This window comes from Phyllostomus discolor, chromosome 9 (genome assembly GCF_004126475.2).
Source record: "Phyllostomus discolor isolate MPI-MPIP mPhyDis1 chromosome 9, mPhyDis1.pri.v3, whole genome shotgun sequence".
Classification (NCBI taxonomy): Eukaryota; Metazoa; Chordata; class Mammalia; order Chiroptera; family Phyllostomidae; genus Phyllostomus; species Phyllostomus discolor.
In genome coordinates, this window is record NC_040911.2 from 92,900,511 (window position 1) to 92,924,449 (window position 23,939).

General features: G+C 50.7%; 1 protein-coding gene across 11 annotated transcripts in view; it reads right to left on the reverse strand.

Moving 5' to 3' along the window:
- The window catches only part of PTPRT (protein tyrosine phosphatase receptor type T), a 944,823-nt gene that overhangs the window by 569,181 nt on the left and 351,703 nt on the right, over positions 1-23,939 (reverse strand). For all 11 annotated transcript variants that reach the window (XM_036009848.1, XM_036009845.1, XM_036009847.1 and 8 more), the window contains exons 5-6: positions 22,205-22,320; positions 6,810-6,984 (exon numbers count right to left, since the gene is read on the reverse strand). In XM_036009848.1, the coding sequence (XP_035865741.1) occupies positions 6,810-6,984; positions 22,205-22,320 (291 nt within the window). The remainder of the gene's footprint in view (positions 1-6,809; positions 6,985-22,204; positions 22,321-23,939) is intronic.

Genomic DNA, 23,939 nt, shown 5'->3' on the forward strand with positions numbered 1-23,939 from the left:
ATCCAGAGAAGGACCGGGATCTGAACCCAAGCCCTCTGATTTGCAATCTGTGTGGGCCTGCCAAGGGCAGTCATGGTAAAAAAAAAAAAAATGCAATCCATTAACAAAAGTTATGACTGAAGAAAAGACAAAAAATAAGAACCTGGTCACCAGGATATTCTTCTACAGAGAATAAAGCCTGCAGAGAAGATGAAGATGCTGAAGTTTCTCTGAAATAGCATCTGCCTGGGAAGCCAAGGTCAGACACGGAGTGGGGCAGGAGGTGGGCTAAGTCTGACATGAAAAGGTGTCAAAAAGGTGTCTATGACTTTAAAGCATAGGCTGACGTAGGTATACTCCAGACGGCCGGGCTTAGGGAGGGCTCCCTATAAGACCAGCCTGCCCGTGAGGGGCATGGAAGAGAGCCCTGAGGTTTGCCAATGACCACTAGCCTGGCAACATGGGAGACGGCGTAAGCAGCACAGTAACGGCAGGTCAGCCAAGACCCCAGAACTGCAACCAAAGCAGGACACATAAGGCCATGGAGGGGCAACATGGGGAATGAAAAAGCTTATAGCTTCCATAACTAGGAAGCATATAATGAAGAAAAACACATAAAGGAAATGCTGGAGAGGCACTCATAAAGGAGATCGAACTTGCTTCGAGGCAGGAGGAGAACCTTGAGTTCAAACAACCACGAGACGCTTAGACAAAGGAAGGCCGGGTGAGTGAGGAGCCTGAAATGCCACTGCGGGCCGTGAAGTAATGATTCGAGAACTCTCCACTGGATATAGCAAATGTTCAAGCCCCTTCTCTATGCCAACCTCTGTCCCAGGTGTTGTGGGTCCAACAGAAAGCAAAACCTCCGCAGTGTCTCCCTGCAGAAGCCTGTGTAATAATACACAGATCTCAGGGACAAAGTCAGGCAGCGGTACGAGCCAGGAAGAAGACCACAGCACGGCACCAGGGTACAGAGTTCCAAGAGGCAGGACTGGGAGCTTTTTAGTGAAGGTGGTCAGGGGAGACTCTGAGAGGCTAATGTCAGAACAGGGACCCCAGTGAACAAAACCAATGAGCCAGATAATTATCTAAAAGAAAAGCATTTCAGGTCAAGCAAGAACAGCAAGCACAAAGGCCCGGAAGTCAGAGCAACCTTGATGTGGTTCAAGGAAGACGGAATTGACCAGCGTAGCCAAAAAAGAGAGTGAAGAGATGAATATAGGGGATCGGGAGTCAGACAGAGAGGAGCCAGATCTAGAGACCATGTGAAGAAGTGTGTGGGAGTTAAATATCAGAACAAAGTGTTTTTTAAAAAATGCAACAAACATAGCCCTGGCTGGCGTAGCTCAGTGGATTGAGCACGGGCTGCGAACCAAAGTGTCACAGGTTCGATTCCCAGTCAGGGCACATGCCTGGGTTGCAGGCCACGGCCCCCAGCAACCGTACATTGATGTTTCTCTCTCTCTCTCTTTCTCCCTCCTTCCCTCTCTAAAAATAAATAAATAAAAATCTTTTTAAAAAAGTGGGACAAACAAAGCATTCCTGACATGGATTTTGCCCAACAGGCCGCATTTGCTGAGATCCATCCCGTGTCAGAGGAGGAGACCCGAAGACGACTAAATTTAAATCTCTGCGGTGCAGCCTCTGGTTCCTTTAAGGACAAGAAAGCACAAAAAATGTGCTCGAGTTTTACCCGCAAATATGACAGTAAAATGTGACTACTGATAGGTACAGGTGTAACTGCCTGCGTGTCCGCTTCACGCTAGGATCTCTACATGTACTGTCCCCTCTCACAAGGATCCCATTAGATATACTCACCTCCATTGAACACACGAGGAAACTGAGGCCCGGAGTGTATACGTGACTTGCCTGAAGTCACACAGACAGACAGCTGGGGCCAGGACGGAGACTGAAAGTCTGGTGTGGTTGCATCCCAAAGCCCTACTCTTGAAACGACCAAGCTGCCCCGGCAGTCACATCGTTACTTAAATCAGAACATTTGCTCTCGGCACCAGTACGATACATTTTTCTGGGCACTCATCTGTCTCCTGATAAGAGGGTTCCCAGCCCATGACAGGTCACTAAATGGAGCTGGAAGACAGATTTAAAAATCACTATCAATGACAATTTTTTTTATGTTAGAGAGTTCTCACCAGGACCACATCTGCAGAACTTCGGTTGAAGAGACCTACCTACATCCTTGGGATAAGTGAAGATGCCTTGAAATCAAAGACAGTCAGAAACCTGGAGACGGGGAGAGATTCTGCGCATTTCTGAGTACCGGTCTGGAACAGGTAGGGCACACAGCCGGATCACCAATTGAGCAAAACCTCCATTACCGAGTAATCTAATGTACACCCAGGTACGTTATCACAACTCAATAAACAGCTCTTTAGAGTTAAGTAATTCCAATTTGCTTTCATTTGGATCTGTGTGTCGCCCCGAGAATCTGATATTACCTGCACTCAAATTAGGCGGCGTCTTCAGAAGCACGGATGCTCGGCCCCAGGACAGCCCACTAGCCGTGAGCAAGCCGGCCACAAACACGCCTGTTTAGGGGCAGATGACAGAAACCCAGGCGGGGCCTCTGCCGCTGGGCCCAGCGCCGGAATCCGCCGGGAACGCCATCAGAGGGGTCTCCGGATACCAGCAGCCTCGGGCACTGAGGGGCACAGTGACTTCCCAGCCCCAGTGTGGCCTGAGTCCTGAATGGGCGATGCCGGGTGGGGTGGGGAGCATGTGGTCAGATGGCTGAGCACAGGCAGGACCAGCTACTTGCCCTTTGCCCCCAGACTTCCAGCCCACCAGTGTGCATTCAGGAGCAGACCCGGGGAGTCTGGCCTAGCGTGGACTCCCTGGCCCAAATGTTCCCGGGCCCATACATCGGCACTTGTGCTCCCTCCCTCCCTCCCCTTATGCTCAGCACGTGACTGTGTGGAGAGAGCTCCAGGCCCCACTTTGCAGAGGAAGCCTTCAATGCTTTCATCAAGGCCACACGGAGAGCAGTTCCATCAGCACCTGGGTCAGCTGTCCCGTCCCTACCCACCCACCCAGGCAAGTTATCTCATGAAACAAACGTGTGTCGGGCAGTGGGCCAGGCACTATTCTAGGAATTCCCACCTCCACTGTCTCAATTAGTCCTTAGGACACACGCCCTCTGAGGGAGGCGATCCTATGTCCTCATTCCCAGATGAGCCAGGGGGAGGTTAACGGTCAAGGTCAGAGAGCTGGGATAAGATGGGGCCAGGATTCAAACCTGGGCATCCCGTCTCCAGAGCTCTTTTCTGTCTCTGAATGGGAACTAAATGTGAAAGAACCCTGGGAGAACAGCTGCCCGGGGTGCCCCCTGCCCCCGCCGCCAGAGTGCTGACCTCAGCCCACACCCATCACCAACACTGGCGTGTTGTGAGAGCCAGGAAGAGGAAACTCAATTCAGAGAACGGCCCCACACCCTGGGGGTGCACTTGAGGATGTTTTTGTTTTGTTTCTCGTATTTTCTCCCATTCCTGAAAGAAGGAAGATTTGAATTTTTTCTTGTTTTGTTTTGTAAACAAATGCAGATACTCCAGTATTAAAGGACTGACGCACCCTGGCTCAGCCGCAGCAGCAAGGGCTCAAAGAGGTGACTGAGTCATTCTTCACAAAACGCTTTGCCCCAGACACTCAGGTTTGCTGCCTTCAAATGGGTTCCTGGTGCTTCTGGGTGCCCCCTGCCTTTCCCTTTCTTGTTTGGTTTGGGTGCTACTAGCTCATTGGGAGTGAGTGTGTGTGTGTGTGTGTGTGTGTGTGTGTGTCTAGGAACGGGTTAGATTTACTTCTCCAGAAACCTAGGAGTTACGGCTCTATTCTAGAGAGGTAGGGAGCAACGGTTTAAAAAGGCAAGCTAGCAACCGGTCCAGACATGCATGTCGTGGGCCTCGCCTATTGTCTGCAGTCTACACCCTTCCCAGGCTGGTCACAACACTGTGATACAGGTGCCAACAAGGTCACGATCCTCAGGCCCTCTGGGTGTGGCCAAAGCAGCATGAGCCAGCCCCTGGTTGGACCCCAGCTAAAAAAAAGTGGTATCCCATAAAGCAGTGGTCCCCAACCTTTTTGACACCACAGACCAGTTTCACGGAAGACAATGTTTCCAGGGACTGGTTGCGGCGGGGGGAGGGGGAGGGTGGGTGGCGGCGGGGCCTGGACACAGGAGCTTAAGCAGTACTGTGAGTGAAGCTTTGCTCGCTGGCCTGCCGTCCACCTCCTGCTGTGTGGCCCCGTTCCTAATGGGCCGCAGACCAACCATGGTCGGTCCATGGCCTGGGGGTTGGGGACCCCTGCCATAAAGGATTCCCAAGACCTACTAAAACGGGACCAGGCTACAGTGAACACCAACTCGTCATCAGCCACTGGGAAGGAGACTGAACAAGCCCACCCAGCACTTCCCTTAGAGCCAAGAGGGCCACAGGTGCGGGGATTCCGAGCAGCATCGCTGCTGGGTCCGTTCACAACCCTGGCCTCACACGGCTCCCTCCAGGCTGCTCTCTGGCCCGGGCTGCACGGCCGGCAAAGGATCTATCACTGCCCCCGTGACCCAAATAAAGGTGACGATGCTTCACCACGGGGCTCACATCCTGTCCCAGAGGCCTCTGCATTTGGCCTTCCAGGCCTCCTCCTCCACAACGGGGGATGCAGGGAAGAAAACATGCTTTCTGGTTCCATTTGTCCCATGTGAAAAGTTCGGGATGCTATGCTAGCTCCCCTAGTCACTCTCCTTACTCTCTCATGACCAGCTTTGTGCCAGGCACATGAGGTGCTGGCGAGACCACGGAGAGTGCGAGGCAACTCAGTCCAACATGCCTGGGACTTCCACTCCAGTGCGGGAGACCACCACACAAGGGGTATAAGGAGCGTTCCAGAGGGGGCAGCCCAGGAAATTACATATTCACGGAGAACCTGAAAGGCCCGCAAAGGGCACTTGTCACACAAAACAATCCATTGGTGAAGGAAGGAAGGAAGGAAGGGAGGGAGGAAGGAAGGGAGAGAGGAAGGAGGGAAGGAAGGAAGGGGAAGCCTAATGCAATCAAAATGATGGGATCTTTTTCTGGTTGTTTTGTTCACGACCGCCTAATTTGTTGATCTTCGGCCTAAGTGTTCACGGCAGTATGGGGATAAAATGAATTCCTGCTGAGGCCAATAATCCATTCACTCATCCTTCATTCAACAAATACTTTAAGGCTGAGCCTTATGAAGCGAAGGGCTGCACAGGTTTAAACAGTCGAACCCACGATCTCACGTGGTTCAGCGTGCTCAGCTCGTGGACCGGGTACTCTGCTGCGCTCCAGGGACCAGCTGTGAAGCATGAATCAAATGGAAGAGGCCCCTCTTCTCACGGAGCTTGTATCCCAGAGGGTGAGATAGGAAACTATCAAGTAAACAAAGGAAAACTATAATTCTGAAGCATGATAGTGCAGAAGGAGAGACAGGGGATGCGGGAGGAAGCAATCACCAGAATAGGGGGTCAGGGGCTGGGGGCGTCGGGGAAATTATCTCCCAGAGGATGACACGATGACATTGGGGCTGAGACAAATGGTCAGCCACGTGAATGAATGTCTGTCAAGAGTCAGGGCAACCCTGGAGAGAGAATCCCAGAGCGCAAACCCCACTCTGGTCCGGGCCAGGCTACCAGTTCCCCGGGGCCCAGCAAAGGGAGGTCAAGGCTTCCACACCAACCCATACTTGGGCTGAGGAAACCCACTCAGGAGCCTTCCAGGCGGGGGGGCGGGCGGTCAATCAATGTTTTTACCTTCAAGCACACCAGGTACCACTCCACAGCTAGCGAAAGAGGATCGGCTTCCTTATTGCAACCACCAAATTATGCTACATTAAAATTTTAATCGGTGAACATAACACTGGAAAATGAGTACATTCATATGCTGCTGTTGCCAATGTAACCTGTCAAACTTTTTTTTTTTTTTTTTTTGCAAAAGCAATATAGCAAAACAAAGAAAAATCCGTAATGATCCTCGCATTCTTTGGCCGACCAACTCTACCCCTAGGGAATTCATCCAAGAGAATAATCTGGTTCAATAGGATAAAAATGTTCTCTTTAGAGAACGCCGTTGGGGTGTTAATTGTTGCACGCACAAAGGGAAGATAAACAACAACAGAAACACCTGGAATTACCTAAACGACTACAAACAGGGAGATTTGAAAATACTGCATGATTCACTTGAACCAGCATACGCCCACTAAGCATTATAACAAAGATTATATGGACTTCCAGGCATAATCGGGCATCCAGCCCCTTGAAAGAAGCAGAAAGAAAGCCACGTGCGTATTTTAATGGAAGGCAGATCAACGATCCTTCAAGGTGAACAAGAAAGTTGAAAAGAATTAAATCAAGGCCAGTGGAGGGAGGGATTGCTTATTTCAAACATCCTTCCAAAATATTGTCATTATACTGTGTTTTCAAATTTCTAAAAATTCCTCAGAAACGACTGTACTCTCTGGATGCTGCAAAAGCCCACCACCAACACACAAGGACATGGGCTGATTCTACCTTTAAATGCAAAACAGAGCAGAATTTGGAGATGTCTCCTATGTTATACGAGTATCCCACAGACTTTCACATACGGATCCGACATGTAAGACCCAATTTTCAATAATAGTGCAATACTGCACGATTGTACAATAATGTGTCTTTTTGGGGAGTGTGGCAGGGTGTGTGGGGGTCTTAAACTCCCGACGGGGAGGAGGAGAAGCAGATGAGCAAAGGTCCCTCGCCCCTCCCACCCCCTTACCTCCACCGAGTGAGGAGAGGCGGGAGGCGGGGCTGGCACACTCACCTTTCACGATCAGCTCCGCGTAGTTGGACACTCCGGAGCCACCGTCCGAGCGGATCACGCAGCGGTATTTGCTCACGCTCCGCTGGGCAGTGTCTGCCACGCTGACCGTGGCCGAGAAGCGCCTGTGATTGACCACGCGGGTCACCATAAGGGCTGTGTCCCTGCCGTTCCATTGCTGCAGGATAAAGGAAAAGAGGGAGAGGAGAAATCAAATGATCCTGTGCTCTCCCTGGTGACTGTGAGCATGGAAGCCCCACCCATCCCCACCGAAGGGGCTGGGGAAGGGGGTGGTGACAGTCAGTCATAAGGGGTTTCCCTGGCTGGTTTTGGGGAGTGATCTGATTTAAGAATAAACTCTGCTGGTGGGCTTATTCAGGGGGGCAAATGCCTGGTGGTAAGGAGAGGGCCCTGGCCCCTTCTAAACACTTTGGTTCCTTGCTCAGCTTGCACATGGGGGTCGACACCCAGCCCCTTAACCTTCCCCCCATTTCCCTTCATCTATTAAGCAGTAAAGACAGGGCTCCCTCAAAGACAGACTCAGACAGATTAGAGAAAACCCAACCCTTAAAGTCATCAACAACAGTCCAGTCTCCGGTCCCACACTAGTGTCCTGGTACCCCAGCGCGGGCTCTGAGTTGCACCCCACCGAGGACCAACCTGTCCCCAGGACAGAGTGTGGATGCAGGCTTTTCAGCACCTCCTCCCCTCCTTTGCATGTGCTCCTTCCTCTGCCTGGAATCTCCTGAGTCCCTAGAGACACTCCCTCTCCCTTAAAACCCAGTTCAGTTCATCGCCATCTCCGGTAAGTCCCCCCACTGTCACGCCACCTTCTGGAAGCTATTCACTCTTTATGGGTGGCACAGGCTTCTCACGCAGTTTTGCCTACAGGTGTTTCCCACTGCAGACTGTGGCTCCCGAGAGCAGGCCTGTGCTCTGTTCGCCTGCAGCACTGCTCCCACAAACCTCGGGGCGTGATAAACACTTCCACAACCCAGGTAAATGCACAAGCAGTTTTGCCTTTCTCATCCTGAATCTTAGGGGTGATGTTCTGGGTTTGAATAGGACCCCTGCACAGCAGCAAGTTATGATAACTGGTCAGGCACATGCACGAGGATGCAGTTTGAGTGGATATTTATTAAGCACCTACTATGTACCAGACCCCAGATCTCCTTTTAAATCCTCACGGCCAAAGAACTTGCATGTTAGTGAGATTATATAAATATGTGGAGTGAATAAGTCTCTGATCCAGGTTTTGCACCTTCAAGCCAAGCGTTCTTTTCACTAAGACCTTCTTGTCGTTGCCTGCCTTAAGTTAATTTTTTTTCTCCAAAAGTAGAATCGAGTGTTTTCATCATCTGGTCAGATTTCGGGAAGCCTTGGGATTTATAAATTTCCCTATGTCCCGGGTCTTCCAAGAGGCACGCTTCATCATGTCCTGCACCAAGTAAACAGTTCCCCCACGTGGCGACCTACTGCCACCCTTGTCACCTTCCACTGCCCCGTCAGTGATGTGTCAGGACTGCAGGAAGCAAATGAGGTGGGACAGCAGGGCGCAGCCGTGGGCAGGAGGCCAAGGTGTCCACACGGGGCTTGCTCCAGCCTGGACAGGGAGATGGCAGGTGATGAGTTTCTTCTGTGTTGTTTTTTAAGATTTTTTAAATTTATTTTTAGAATTTAAGGGAGGGGAGGGAGAATAAGAGTGAGAGAAACGTGAATGTGTGAGAGAAACATCTATCAGTTGCCTCTCACACAGCCCCACACAGGGACCTGGCCCGCAACCCAGGCACGGGCCCTGAGCAGGAATGGAACCAGCGACCTTTCGGTCTGCAGAGCGACGCCCAGCCCACTGAGCCACACCGGTCAGGCCAGTTCCTTCCTCCTTTTACTTTCTCTCATTCTCTGGACTTTCTGCCTTAAACATGTTTTGCTTTTATACTTGAAAATAATCAAATAACTGGTATTTTAAAAAGCCACGGCAGTGTGAAAGACAGTCACCACCTCTCTCCCACCAGAAAGTGAGCAACATGACCAGTTTAAAAAACAACAACCACCACAACAACAAGGCAAGGAAATGGAAGGGGGAGGGAAAGTCCTTAGGGCTGTTACTGCCGACATGCCGCGTGTTACAACGAGGATGGAATGATGAGGAATGGCCAGACTCCAAACCCATCTTCCCTTCCCCAAACGGTGCAAAGAAGACGTAGAGGAAGTTGTGGAAAACTGCAGGGAAGGATCCTGACTGGAGGAAGTGTTGGCTGATGCGTGGGAGAGCCTGGGAAGGGAAGGAGTCGCCAAAGAAGCCCATTCTCCCCACTGCTGGGCAAGGTCCTGCAAGGCTGCTGTGGAGGGCGTGAGTGAGTGACAAGTGAGTGAGTGACGAGTGACGGGTGGGTATCTTCTAACCTGCTTTCCTTTTAGCAGGATACACACTTTTTTCTTCGTTTTTTAAGCTAGCAGTGACTTCTCACGAGCATGGGCTGTTTTACACGCCTTCTCATTAATTCCTCACAAAAATTCATAGGGTGGACATACGGTATCTGTATTACATGAATGAGGAGGCTGGAGCCCAGAGAAGCGCAGCTGCCTGCGCAAGTGTGCACAGCTGGGATGTGAGTGCAGAGCGTCTGGCTTCACAGCCTGTCCTGGAAACGTCACCCGTGTAGCTGTAATGCACCCTCACTCCCCAGTGGGGGAGAGTGCGAGTCATGGCTGTGCCCAGGATCCACCTGTTTTGCAATCAATTTCTTAGCTGAGGATCAAAGAAAGAAAAAGAAAAAAAAAACCACCGTGATGGGGTAGAGAAGAGGGAAGTTCCATAGAAGGAGGGAGGTAATAATTAAAGATGCATATGTATGCTCCAACCAAACACACAGCTCAGGAGACACAGGACTCTTTCTCAAACATCCCAGGCTTTGGGCAGCCAAGACATTCCGGGTATGAGAAGGGAGAGAGCAAGGGTGGTAGCAACACACGGGCTCTAAGAAACAGGCGCTGGGAGAGGAGTGGATGAGGAAAGGTGCCCCCGAAACAAATAAGCGAATAAGCCTAGAGATGCTGAGGGAAGAATTACAAGAAGCAAATAATGCCGCCTGCAGAACTCAGAACGGCGTTAGGAGTTGATTAGTCCCGGGAGTAATGCTGCAGAAAATCGGGGACCTGGAGGACAGGCTTGAAAAGGAGAACCAAAGAGCCAGACAGCCAAACGGCAAAGATGAAAGGGACTGGAGAGATGAAGAAAACGGAGACCAGACAGCTAACTACCACGGAAGTAATTGGTATCCTAAGGTAGAGAGCGGAAAGAAAGGAACACAAATCACATCCTGGGAAATACTAGGTCACTCTCCCATACGAAAATAGAACCCAAATTTTCAGCTTCAAATGGCCCACCATCTCCTTGATTAAAATTTCTGAAAACCATAGTAACTCAGGTATCTGGTTCATAAAAATATGGACTCATAAGGATAAGGAAGCATATAGAAATCCAGACTAAAAAATAATGTGCTGGAATGAATACATAAACCAATCTGGGTTAAAACTCCTCGTCTGGGATTGTTTCCAAATCCAAGGATGTGGCTTGTCCCCCCATGGCCACAGGGGAGCGAGCTCTCAAGAGGCTACAGGTATTTAGACACTTGTAAGAGGACAGGGTGGGGCCCCAAAAAGACAGGAGAGGGAGCGCCAGTAAAACAGGCCACCAGATCTTCAGTGTGTGCCAACCTGGGCAGGTGACGTGTTTCGCTGAGCTTCAGTTGCCTCACAGACACAATGGACTTGATCCTGTGTCTACCCCACGAGCTATGGCAATGAATAAATGAGAAGGTGTGTGAAACACTTTGCACTGGAGGCATATTCCGGCATTAGCGGCGTTCTCTGAATTAACCGTGAAATTCGCCATGAAAAGTGGGGTAAGCAGGATCACGCCCCTCCCCTGAAGCTGTCCACATCCTAGTCCCTGGAACCTGTGGCTATGCCACCTTCCGTGGCGAAAGGGGCTCTGAAGATGGGACTAAGGATCCTGAGGTTAGCCGGGGTTATCCAGGGGGGCCCGGTGTCATCCCAAGGGACCTTATGTGTGAAAGAGGGAGGCAGAGGGGACAGAGTCAGAAAAGATGTGGTGACAACAACAGAGGTCAGGGTGATGTGGGTGATGGCTTGAAGGTGGAGGAAGGAGCTACGAGCCAAGGACTTCGGGCAGCTTCCAGAAGGCAGGAAAGGGCTTCTCCCTCTGAGCCTCCAGAAGGCGCACAGCCCAGCCGACACCCCGACTGCAGGCCGTGCGGGCCATTTCGGACTGCTGACCTCACAACGTGAAGTAACGAATTCACATTGTTTTTAGCCACTGCGTTTGTGTGGCTTGTTACATCAGCAACAAGAAACTAACGCAAAGGGCTAAAGGGCTGATTCAGTGCAAAACATTCAGTTTTCCCATTTCATTTGTACTTTATTTCGATGTCCCCTCCAGTATTATTTATTTTCTCCTTAATGATGTCAGATCCTGCAGGACCAGCAAGGATTAGGTGCATCCCCCTGAACGGTGATTCACGCTTTTCTGTTTAGCTCCAGAACCACCAGGCTTTGTCCCGTCAAAAAAATGGGAAATCGTAGGTTGTCTTATAAAATCTCGGGGAAAGGAGACTTCTGATAATCACACTTGTCATATTAGGAGCAGACAGCGGCAGGACAGGAGCGAGCAGGAGGGCCCAGAGTCACGAGAGGAAAGAGCGCTGTGGTGGACAGTGGGCAAGGAGAAGTGAAGGTTAAATCCAGAGAGATGAGCCCGCCCGCAAGGGCAAGCAGGTGCTGAAGGTCAAGGCAGATGCAGAGCAGCCCAGGGACCCAGGAAGGGACAGAGATCAGGAGGGGTTCTGGAAGACCAGCGATGGTGAGAGGCTAAGACGCAGGGAGCTGTGGCAGTGTGGAGATGGGTTTACACAGGGTGAATGTGTAAGAAGCACGGGTCCCCGCCACTGTCTCGGCCCCGGACAGAAGCAGAGGGGAAAATGCAAGGGGATGGGTCATTAAGCAGCAAAGAACTTAGGAATCCGGGCCCGTAGGTTTGAGTGGACATAGGGAAGGGCAGAGCAGGAGCTATGCCAGCAGCTGAAGTCGACCAGAGACCGGGTGGGAGCAGACCTTCCCAGCCGGATTGTCAGGCGCCACATCAGTGCACCGGGATGAGAACGTGGGGAACACCAGGAAAGAGGAGGGGGATTGTGAAGGGAAAGTCAAAGTCCTGGGAAAAGCCGGAGAGAGGCGTGACGTGGCTGGCGCGAAAGGAAGCCTCCCCTCTGGTTTGTCGGACACTTTCTGCTGCCTCCTGTAATCCTTTTCAGACACACACACACGTCTTTGCTCTGAAATTCCGGGGTTCACTTCCTTTCCTCTTGTGGCAAGTCTTTCAGACCTCCGTCTGTTGTCCTAAGTCAGAATTATCTTCTCGCCCCCGAGTCCAGGAGCCGACTGAATAAACTTCCCAGTAGGCACCAATAACAGCGTCGTGGGTCAGGCTCCGGGAAGCCGAGTCTGAGACATGGCAACTCCTGAGTGCTTGCAGGTGACCGTGGGGGGAGGACGGGGGGAGGCAAAGAGCTGAGCAAGGATGCAGCCAAAACCGGAGTCTAGCTCAGCCCGATCCCCCGGGAACCCCCGGCATGAGCCAAGGCACAGCGCTGATCCCTCCTTGGGGCCAGGAGCCAGCATTTGAACCCCATGTCGGTCTGTCCTTGGCCCTGGCCTGCCGAGTGGGGGAGAACCCAGGGCACTTCTCTGGGGAGTGGGGAGCTGTGAGCATTTAGCAGCCAGCAGGCACAGTGCCTCGGGTTCGGGGCACTGAGAATAAGGAATACTATCAAAACCACTGAGAGCACCCGTCCTACCCGGCACCGCCCTCTCTCTGCCTCCTCCTGTAGCACGTTTCATGTAGCGTCTCCTGAAACCCCGTGAGCCACCACTGCCTTACTTGCTGGTAGTCTGCTCCAAAATCTAGGCTTTTTTTTTAAGATTTTATTTATTTATTTTTAGAGAGGGAAGGGAGGGAGGGAGGGAAAGAGAGAGAGAGAGAGAGAGAGAGAGAGAGACATCAATGTGCCGTTGCTGGGGGCCATGGCCTGCAACCCAGGCATGTGCCCTGACTGGGAATCGAACCTGTGATGCTTTGGTTCACAGCCCGCACTCAATCCACTGAGCTATGCCAGCCAGGTCGAAATCTAGGCTTTAAAAACATGGGGCTGGAACTGACCTCCACAGAACAATGACACCATGGGAAAGCTGGGGGACCCCGGAAATAACACGCTTCTTCCTCTGAAAAGGCACTCGAGTGTCTCCCACGAGCACGGAGTCCCATAACTGAGTGAGTCTGATAAATGTTTTAACTCAGTGAGTTCGTCCGAGCGTTTCTGTAGTAAGAGTCACATTAACTAACACTTTCAAGTGCTTGAGCTGTGCCAGGCTCCGTGTTCACTGGATAACATGATAGAATTCACTTAATTCTTTCTTTTAAAGATTTTATTTATTTATTTTTAGAGAGGGAAGGGAGGGAGAAAGAGAGAGAGAGAGAGAGAAACATCAATGTGCGGTTACTGGGGGCCGTGGCCTGCAACCTAGGCATGTGCCCTGACTAGGAATCGAACCTGTGACACTTTGGTTCACAGCCCACACTCAATCCACTGAGCTACGGCCAGCCAGGAAATTCACTTAATTCTTTAAAAATCCCTCAGCAAGTGCTTTGCGAAGGGGGGTTCCAGGCCAGCAGCATCAGCGTCACCGGGAACGTGTTAGAAATTCGAACGTTGAAGAGAATGCCTGGGCTGGTCACCACTTGTAGATGTTGTTTATTGGGGTTAGCAGCCTGAGAGTTTTCCCCCCCTTTCCTTATTCTGTTATTGATCACACTGTAAATGTACTCGTTACTTAACCAAACTGGAAATGAGAGAGTCTGGAGTATGGAAAGTATCATTCCTGCCCAGAGGAATTTACAGGCTGGGTTAAGATTCCCACAAAACAGCATAAAGGGTGAAACGTACACATGAAGTTGGGTACTGAAATACCCAGCTTCATAGGAGAACACGGTTGCCATGAAAAAAACAATGCTCTCAGAATGATCTAGAGCAGTGGTTCTCAGAGTGCGGTCCCCAGACCCACTGCACTGGCACCCCGGGGAACTCACTGAAATTTCAGATTCCCAGGCCCCACCCCCTGAGTAATAAATCAGGAACACAAGGGGTGGAGTTTCCTGGTGATTGTGATGCATGACAAAGCATGAGCTAGGCCCTCTGAATACTCCCATTTTACAAATGAAGAAACTGAGGCAGGGAGGAAGAGGGAAGGTGACCTGCTTTCTTTGCCCAGAGGCTGTCTGCTTGCTGCGCTATATGCCCACGGGGCTGAATCCGCCCCGAGGGTGAGCCTCTTCCCCATTCATCGTCCAGGGGGCACACATGTTGTGGGTTGAGAAAGGCGTTTCAAAGCTGAATCAGTGGTGCTGCTTAATCCCACCTTAGTCGTGTATTTCTCATCAAGGCAACCGTTCCCTCTGAAATCTGTTTTTCTTTCTCCTCTTGAATCCGTCTCTGTCTCTTAAAACAACTCGAATTCCACCTTCCCTTTGTTTGTTCTGTTTTATGCGGAATCAACTGTCTTGGTTTGAAATACACATTCTTTGCAAGAGCAGGGGTTACAAATACCCACACTTCAATATTTCCGCTCCGGCCAGACCTCTCTACCTTCACGAACCACCTGGAGAGAAACCCAAGAGGAGCACCTGAGGCCTCGGAGAGTCTGCTGATGGCTCACGGTACCCAATGAGCTATTGAGGCCTCTATAATGGCCTCGCCACTTTGCAGTCCGCCTTCCTCGCTGCTCTTGGGTGCTGTGACATGACTGCCTTCACAGGGAGATAAGACACAGCCTGCGAGAAAGGCTGTCATTATTTCAGAGAGCGCATGCAGGCTTGTAATTGATTTACAATCGGCAGAAGTGGGAGCATCACAGTCTTAATAAGAGGGAACTGTGTGTAACAGACATTGGTCCTGTTTGACGGGAGACATTCTAATACAGGGCCCTGTTGCCTCCATGTGCTGGTCTGAGCTCCTGCCATTTAAGAAAAAAAAAAGTGGGAAAAAGAAAGGTTAAAGTGAAATAAGGCCCAGCCTTTGCAGCTGAAAATTGTTCTAATTGCTCAAGAAATCTGGCTAGAAAATATTTAGGTAGAATTCCTACAATTCGTTCGCAATGACTATTCTTCTCACTTCCGGTCATACTGTTTCCATGGCATGACATTTGGCAACTTGCTCAAGTCATGCCCACCGATTCTCTGCAGGTCCTACTTAGCAGTCTCTGGAGAATAGCCGTTGATTATTCTTCATTAAAAGTTAAAGGAAACATAAGCGGACATAAATCATTTTTGATTAGCCATGCTGGAGTGCGTGGCTGACTGCTCCTTTGGGGCTGGTTTCTGGCTGCAGAGGTGCAGCTGAGTCAGGAGGGTCGTGGCGTCAGCCCCTCGGGGAGCCAAGCCACAGCCCTGAGGAAAGAGGGGGAGCAGGTGGCAGAGGGCCTGCCCGCATGCCGTCTCCCAGCGTGGCACGATCTCCCTTCGACTACTTCCAGTGCACCTCGCAGAATTCCGCTCCAGGGCCACGCCTTCCTCGAGCACTTAATCTGACACTCATAAGCCTCACCTCTCTCCCTACTCCCTATTCAGCAGCCCCTTCTTTTCCCTGGTAGCCTGGTCACATTTGTAATGAAATATTTAAGTCTGTGCTTAGTGGCTTAATATCTGTGTCCCCTGCCGGAAGGTAGACTCGAAGAGAATAAGAAGCAGATCAGTCTAGTCCAATACTCTGTCTCCAAGCCCCTGTGCACTGGGGCCAGGATGAGGTAGAATCAAAGCCCGAGGCATGTACACTGGGGCTGGGCTGAGGGGAGACCCTGATGAAAAGGAATGAGAAAGTAAAGGAGGAGCGAATGAGTGGGAGAGGGGACATTGCCAGGCCAGAACGGCCAGGGGCCCCAGAGATGAGGGGCACGGGGTGAGGGACGAGGAGGCGTGGGGAGCAGAAGAGTTTGAGAGCGCGCAACCTCCCCCAAATCCAGAGCCCAGCTGGGCTGTCCTGACCTGGCCCGTTCTGGAGGAGCTGTTTGTTCATCTGGGGAACCTGTGACTGAAAAGGAGGAGACACAAGGCACGGGACGATGGCGCCACGGCTCTGTAACTCCACTAAAAAAACCCCAGCAAACTGTGGACTTCCTGAACTTCATGGCTTGTACATTACATCTCAATAAAGACGCTAATGAAAGAGTGGGGCTTCCTAAGCACAGGGTCCCTCAGCTATGACACAGACCTACCGTACGCAGATGCCACCCAGATCTGCCTCCACATCATCTCCACAGGACTTCAGGGGGTGGGGACAAGAAACACTGTCACAATCATGAAGCGCCTGCCTCCTGCAGTAAGGTGAGTAATAAGCCGCGTTGTCTCTGACCCGGGAGACTCGTATCTTCTGCCAACATCCGTGAAACGGGCGGCCTTGCTCATCAGCTTTCAAAATAAGGTAAAATCTCAGGCCCCTTCATAGTTGTTGACCGATGGCTTCATTGAACCAAGAGGGCAGCAAGACTTTCAAGGGGGGAGCATCACCAAACACTAAAAGAGTCGAATATAAGGACTAATAATAATCATACAATGATAACAAGAGCCTGTGGCTTTAGCAACAAGGAAAACACTGGTGACCTTCAGGAGGACCGCTTCTGGGAAGAGGGGGGGACCGAGGAAAGCCCCACTGCGAGCACAGACACCTCGTTTAATCAGAGTGGCTAAGAAAGGAGAAGAGAAGCAAGAAGGCAACTCGAGGGGAGAAACTTGCCAAATATTCTAAGGGGTATTTTTATTTCATTGACTTTGTAGGTTTGAGAAACTCAGATCTATTTGAGTATCTAGTACAATGCAAATTAGACGCATGTAAATATGTGCTAAACTGATGATTTTTTTAATAGAAAGCCATCTGCATGGAAAGAAAAACTGGATGGTGACACAAGGTGACAGGCCCACGAGGTGGGCACGGAAGGACGAGCCCAGGACTTAGGAATAGGGCACAGACCGAGGCTCAAATGCTGCCTCAACCACTCACGACCTGTGTGGCTCCGATCCGTGCCACTCAGTTACCCCGCTGGGGCTCAGTCCCCTCACCGATCCAGTGGGCTGGGGATCGTATTTACCTGAAAGACTGGTCATGAGGATTAAATGCACTGGATGGGTAACCACTCAATAAACATCAGCTGAAATGAGTACTATTAATTTATCGTTATCATCGTTTAGCTGTGGCATGGCCACTAGATTCACAGCAGACGTCCCACGTGCCCGGGACAGCTGATGCAGGTGCAGGAGGAGGAGGAGGAGCTGCTTCCAGAACACGCACAGCCCTGGGAGCCAGCGTGAGCCCTGTGGGGGGCGAGAAAACAGGTTTACTGGAAGAATCGGCCGCAGCAAGGACTGATGTGTGTGCTTATCTGCTCAGCCCCAGTGTGGCTGCTGTCGAGCTGATGTGCTCACGGGGCAGGAGCCTTTTCCTGCCAGATTAGGGTCTGCTCGCTGTTCAGTGCCTGTGATGTGTCTAAACACATATGCTGCCCCTGCTGGGATCGGCGCGGAGCATTTGGACACGTGGCCTGATTTCTGAGGCTCTTCAAATGTTATTTGTTGCAGAAACCCCTGGTGGAGCAAAGCCTTTGCAGGGATGCCTGGAAATCGGCTCAGTAGGGCAGCTGACGGAACCTGATCTGGAGCCCCTGAGGAGTGTGGACGTGGCCCCCAGGGGCCACGGTCTGCCATCAAGCCAAGGTGACACGTGAAATACCGCTAAAGCCCCTCATGGATGAAGACTATCTGATGGCGGTGATGAGGGGGTGGGGGAAACCCAAGGGTGATTTTACCTATAGCCTCAGTGGGGGGCCTCCTACTGAGGAATTGGCTGCCCCAAAGCCCTGCCAAGGCTGCCCGCCATCCTTAGAATATTCCTGACTGTCTTCCCACTGTATTAGCATCTTTTCTATTGAGAGTAATCACCTGTATTCATTTCAGTGTATTTGGGTGAAACAGAATAGAGATGCAAATAAAAAGCACACATTATCTAACTTTACAATCAATTAATGCCTTGATATGTGTTTCATAGTGTTATGTGTGTGTATGTATAGAGGCATGTGCATATGCGTGCTTATAAATACGTGTGTACATGTGTATACAGCAGTCCCCCTTCCAGACCCATGGGGGATTAGTTCCAAGACCCCAGTGGATGCTGAAACTGTGGACGGTATTGAACCCTGTATACACCACGGGTTTTCTCACACACACACACACACACACACACACACACACACACATCTCTTCACTTACAGAGGCACTTGCTGGCTTCTCTTTGGCCACACTGTCTTCCTGCAGACACGTGCCTGTGTACAGCGCTGTGCCGCACTGCTGATCCCACCAGCACCATCAGACCTGCTCGCACGCACCCTGAATGCTGTTCTTTTCTCTCCCTTTAAAGGGCCCCCCAAGCCTTGGACTAGGCACTGTACTCAGAGTGCACACCATCTGCTCACATGAAAAAAATGCTTGAAAAACTGCCGAGCTGGGTTCTAGAGGCCAGTGCGTTACCTAAGAAAGAAGCAGGTCAGGCAGGAGGCCACAGACCTCCCACCCGGCCGGTGTGTTCGCTTGGCCTCGAGGAGATGTCATCCCAGGACAAGATGGGCTTGCCTGTACCTTGGGCTGGGCCTTTACCAGCCTTGTCCCTAGAGCAGGGGTGTCAAACTCATTTCCACCGGGGGCCACATCAGCCTCGAGGTTGCCTTCAGGGGGCCGGATGTCATTTTAGGACTGTACAAATGTAACTACTCCTTAACAGTTAAGAGCTCGGCACTGCCACCGGATAAAACAGGGTGGAGGGCCAGATTCAGCTTGCAGGCCTTGTGTTTGCCACCTGTGACCTAAAGGATTAGAATTGTTCTGGGCTCAGGATGGAGGACTCACACTGTAATCCATGAAAGCAGGCACCGGCAGATAGTAGTAAGAACATAGTAAGTTTCCAGGCCCTGACCGGTGTGGCTCGCTGGGTTGGGCTTAGTCCCACAAAGCAAAAGGTCGCCAGTTCGATTCCGGGTCAGTGCGCATGCCTGGGTTGTGGTGGGGTCCCCGGTTGGGGCATGAGAGACAACCAATTGATGTTGATTGCCCTCTCTTTCCCCTCCCTTACCCTCTCCCTAAAAATACAAAAATTTCATCTTTCTTAAAAAATAAGGAGCATACTGAGTTTTCAGGAGGGTCTAAAGCAGGAGTACAGGCTGGTCTTCCTTTTTAACTTATTATTTATGATTTAAACCCACTGAAGGGGGAGCGGGCTACAGAGTCCCGCTCCACAGAAACGGAGGCAAGCATTCTCGACAGCGCAGGCAATGGGATTTTTCCAAATGGTGAGCCCACCGACTGCTCCCCAACCATGGCCAGAAAGAAGAGCCACTGGCATACTATTCCAGAAACAAAGTCACTGTCTTCATTTCCCTGACTTAAAGCCCGTAGATAAAAAAGTTTCTGCTTTGCTGACTCGGTGAGTCCTCAGCTTATCTCAGAAGCAACAGCAGGAGATGGCATTGTTGAAAGGCGGCGCTGCTGGAGCTGTCCTGTGGCGCCTCCCGGTCCCGTGTGTCTACCTCAGTTCCTTTGGAAATTCGCAGGCTGCTCGCCCCAGCCTGTTAAATGTAACAGAGCTCTGGCGAGTCTGCAGGCTGCCCGTCTCCATGCAGGAACAGACCCAAAACAACGGTGCATAGGAAACCCTCCTCTGCTGCCTTAGCCCGTCTCTGTCCTGGCTGCAGCCATGTCTTAGGTAGCAGGAGCCACGACAAGCACCGCATGTTTTGTAGAAAGATGCTAACTTGTTTCCAAGCACGCTCTTGAATGTAAGTCTGCACTTAACTAGCCCAGCAGGCATTTGCCAGAGAGCACAGCCCATGCGATTCCTGAAATATAGATGAGGGAGACAGCATTTTGGGGAGGTTTCCTTGAAGAAATATTGAATCAGTTCACTCACCGGACACACTTCAAGTATCCCAGGATGCAGATGGATCAGCAGAGAGCTAGGGGCCTCTGTCAGACCGCACTGCCCACCCACGGCCTCTCCAGCCACATCCCCAAACTGCTTTCACACAGAGCATCAGTATGCGCTGCAGGCCTGTGAAACTGACTCATGCGCCGTCGATAAGACTGCGGCGGAGAACGCCGGTCCTTACAGCAGAGGCTGTCTCCTTATGAGGACTCCTGGGAACAATCCCTGTCTGGCCCGTGTGAGCAACAGTTAGAACTTCCCCAAGCAACTGGTGTGTGTGTATCTCGTGGACACTGTGAACTGTGTCTCTGACAAGCTGCCTCGATTCCGTTGCAGCTGCACCTCTGTGGTGCACGCAGGCGGCGGACGTGGAGAAACACCGTTTGAGCCTTCTTTCCGGCTCCAGTGCATTCTTTGCCTTCTATCTCGTGCTGCCTCGCTTTCCATTTCCGCTGTCTTGTCATGTTTTCTGTCCCACCGTGAGCCACCTGAAAACCACTCTGTGAAACAGGCTTTGGTGTACACCGGAAAGTGGCTAAAGAAGATGAGGGAGAGCTCCACCCTGTGCGTTCCCACCCATTTCCTCCAAAACTGCAACCACACCCCGCAATCACACCCTCCCACTGACAGCCGCAAGGCTCAGGGTGTGCAACTCCAAAGTGTGGCAGTGACAACCATCAAATAATTGGGAAACCCACACAAAGGTGCCCAAGGACCGTCCCACCTCATTCTCGTGACTCAGCTGAGGCAATGCCATCAAAATGACAAAGCTTCTTGGGAGCCTGATGCACTTCAGAGCTAAGTATAATGAAAAGGGTAAGTAGCACTACTTAATGCTCGCGCGACACGCGGAAGTACACTTTGCTCTCCTGTGGTCGGTATGCGGCCCGGGGCAGCAAGGTGGGCAGACATCACTGTTATTTTCATTCTGCTGCCCTGCTAAGGAGCAAGGAAGAACTGCTGGCCCCTAGATGGGCTCTGTGGCCGGGGACTTCCCAGCTGCAGGAGAGGTGCCCCAAGACAAGAAGAGATGCCACACTATGACTTCCCGTCAAAGTGTGCTGGGCGTGAGCCAGGGACCAGTATCCCAACTATATCCGTCAGAAGGAACGATAGAGATCTTTCAATATATGAAGCTGAAGGATGCTGGAGTCAGCTTCTTTCAAGCAACGCTCCTGTTCCCTGGAATCAGAAGTGCTCTCTCTCTAGAGCTATGCTCTCCGATTAGGCTTTCTGCAATATTGAAAATGCACTTGACTGACACAGTGGCTACAGTGTGCCTGAAACGTGGCTAGTGCAGCTGGGTACCCGAGTTCTGAATTTTATTTGAATTAATTCAAATTTAGGTTGTCATAATAAATTTAACAGGTTGCAGGATATGAGATCAATATATGAAAGTCAACTGGATTTCTATATACTAGATATAAAAAAATCAGAAATTGAAATTTTTAAATGTCTTCTACACTAGCATCAAAAATAGGAGATGCTTAAGGATAAGTCTGACAAAAGATGCGTAAGGCCTGTGCACCGAAAATGATAAACCTTGCTGAGTGAAATTACTGAAGAGCCTTCTTTTTTCTTTTCTTTTAAAGATTTATTGATTTACTTATTTTTAGAGAGAGAGGAAGGGAGAGAAACACTAATATGCAGTCGTCTCTCATGCGTCGCCTACTGAGCACCTGGCCCACAACACAGGCATGTGCCAGAAGTGGGAATCAAACCAGTGACTCTTTGGTTCACAGGCCAGCAGTAAATCCACTGAGGTATAACAGCCAGGGAACATTACTGAAGATCTTAAATAAGCGGAGATATATACCATGTTCATGGTCAAAAGACTTACTATTGCTAAAATGTCACTTTTCCCCATGTGAGCTATAGATTCACTGCAATCAATTCCCATCAAAGTCCCACAGGTTTTTCTTGCAGAAATTGACAAAGTGATTCTAAAAGTCATATGGAAATGGAAATGTACCCAGAATCTAAAATATCAGTTTGCCTTAGCCCTGGGAATCAGGGCTTAAAGGACAAAGTTTGTTCAATGGTTATTCAGAAAGGTCTACTTCTGGCACTTCAATGTCTGTGGCCTCAGTTTCTCCATCGGTAAATGGGGTATATCGATGCTTATATAACAGAACTGGAGTTAACATTGAAGAGGATCATGGATATTAAATGGTACCCAAGGAGCAGAGGTGTGCAAAATATACCCCTTCCCCTTCCCCACCAAGCCCTTCATCACAGCACACGCGTCCATCCCCTACTAAGGGATGAGCAGGCGTGAGGAGCGGCCTCCCCCATCCTTACCTGGAGCCAAAGCTTGTCGTGCTGAGACCACTTCCCGCCAGCAATGCACTGGAACGTGGCGTTCTGCCCCACGTTCACCTCGACGTTCTGGAGCCGCAGAAAGTGAGGCGCTTTTCCTAAGAGAGAGACCAAAGACCACGTGAGGACAGAGTTCAACAGCCTAAACCCCCTTCTGTGGGGGCACACACAGCTCAGGGGAGACACCAGGCAGGGTGGGATTTGTCCCTGGGAAGTGGCCTGGCTCGGGCAAGAGCTACTGCTGATTGATCACTTACTGTGACCCATGCCTTTACTATATGTCCTAAGAGCCCTGCATGCATCCTCTTGCCTAGAATCTCACAAAAACCCATGAGGTCGGCAGTATCTCCATTTCACAGGTCAGAAGATTACACAGTTTGGCATGGTCAGCCAGCCAGAAAGCGGGGGAGCCGAGACATGAATCCAGGCCTCTGAGAACCTCAGATCCCTATTATTAGCTGCTGGGCAACCCGGCCGTGTGCGGGAGAAGAAACTGGCCAAAGGGTTTGGCACAGAAAACCCCTCCTTGTAGGCGGGGTGAGCAGAAAGAAGAAAGCTGAAGTGACGTGCCTTTGGGCCTCAGGCCTCCACACCCGACCTTGGCGAAGATGCTGATGAGGAAGATGATGAGGAGGGAAGGGAGGGGAGGAGTGAGGAAAGTCGGAGAAGATCACTAGTAGCTTTCGTTCACTTAGTGCGGACTGTGATTTCTGCCACATGTGCATGCTCTCTACACAGTAACTGACCTACACCAGTGCAGTTGGTGGCAGTATCATCTCCATTTCACAGTAAGTGAACTGAGGCTGAGGGAATTCAGGAAACATTCAGAGTCTACATTCTCTAACTACAGTGTCTCCTAAAGATGGGAGGGAGGCAGGGCATTCACGCCGAGGGGCCGGGGCCTAACAGAAGAAATGACGTTCAGATGACACTCAGTGTCCATAAGCAATCAATTCTAGAAGTAAACATCAGTTTTATGTTGGGTAACTTAGGTTCATCTCTTTCCTTGTTTGGGGAGAGAAGTGCACACCTAAGTGAGTTCTTCAAAGATGAGTAGGCGGATAACCTATGCCTAGAAGAATGAATTTCTTCACTGAGGTACAAAAATGCCAAGGGTCCCTAGCACATCAACCAAAATAACACTAATCTGGTCACCGACTGCCCACAGAGCGAGACCCAGTGGAGGGTTGTTAAGAGGATGGAGAAGGTTCAACAAGGGCCTCTGGGCATCTTTCCAGAGGGAGTCAAATATCCAGAGAGACAAATAATCATGCTAATGCTATTTATTGAAAGCTCCCACAATGCCAGGTACTGTGATAAATGCTTTAGATATTTTATGTAATGTAACTTCAGAACATTCCTGTAAAGCAAACCCTATTATTACTTCCCTTTTAGAGAAGCAGAAACCGGGGCTCACCAAGGTCAATATGCCAAGGCTACACAGCATTAATGACAGGAACGGGATTCAGACCAGGCCCATTCTAGCCTCCAAATCAGCACTTAACCATGCACATTCCCTCTCTTCCCGGGCAACAGGAGGTCGATGGTACCACCTAGACTCCAGGGTCCCAAGAAAGGGCTCACAGACAAGGCTGTGTCCAGGCTCCTGTCACTGCTCCCAAATATTTTATCACAAGTGATCCCTTTCCTTGCCCTTTTGTCCCCATGGGCCTCACCCTCAACCATCTGGTCTACCAAATGGCGTCACCGCCTGCAG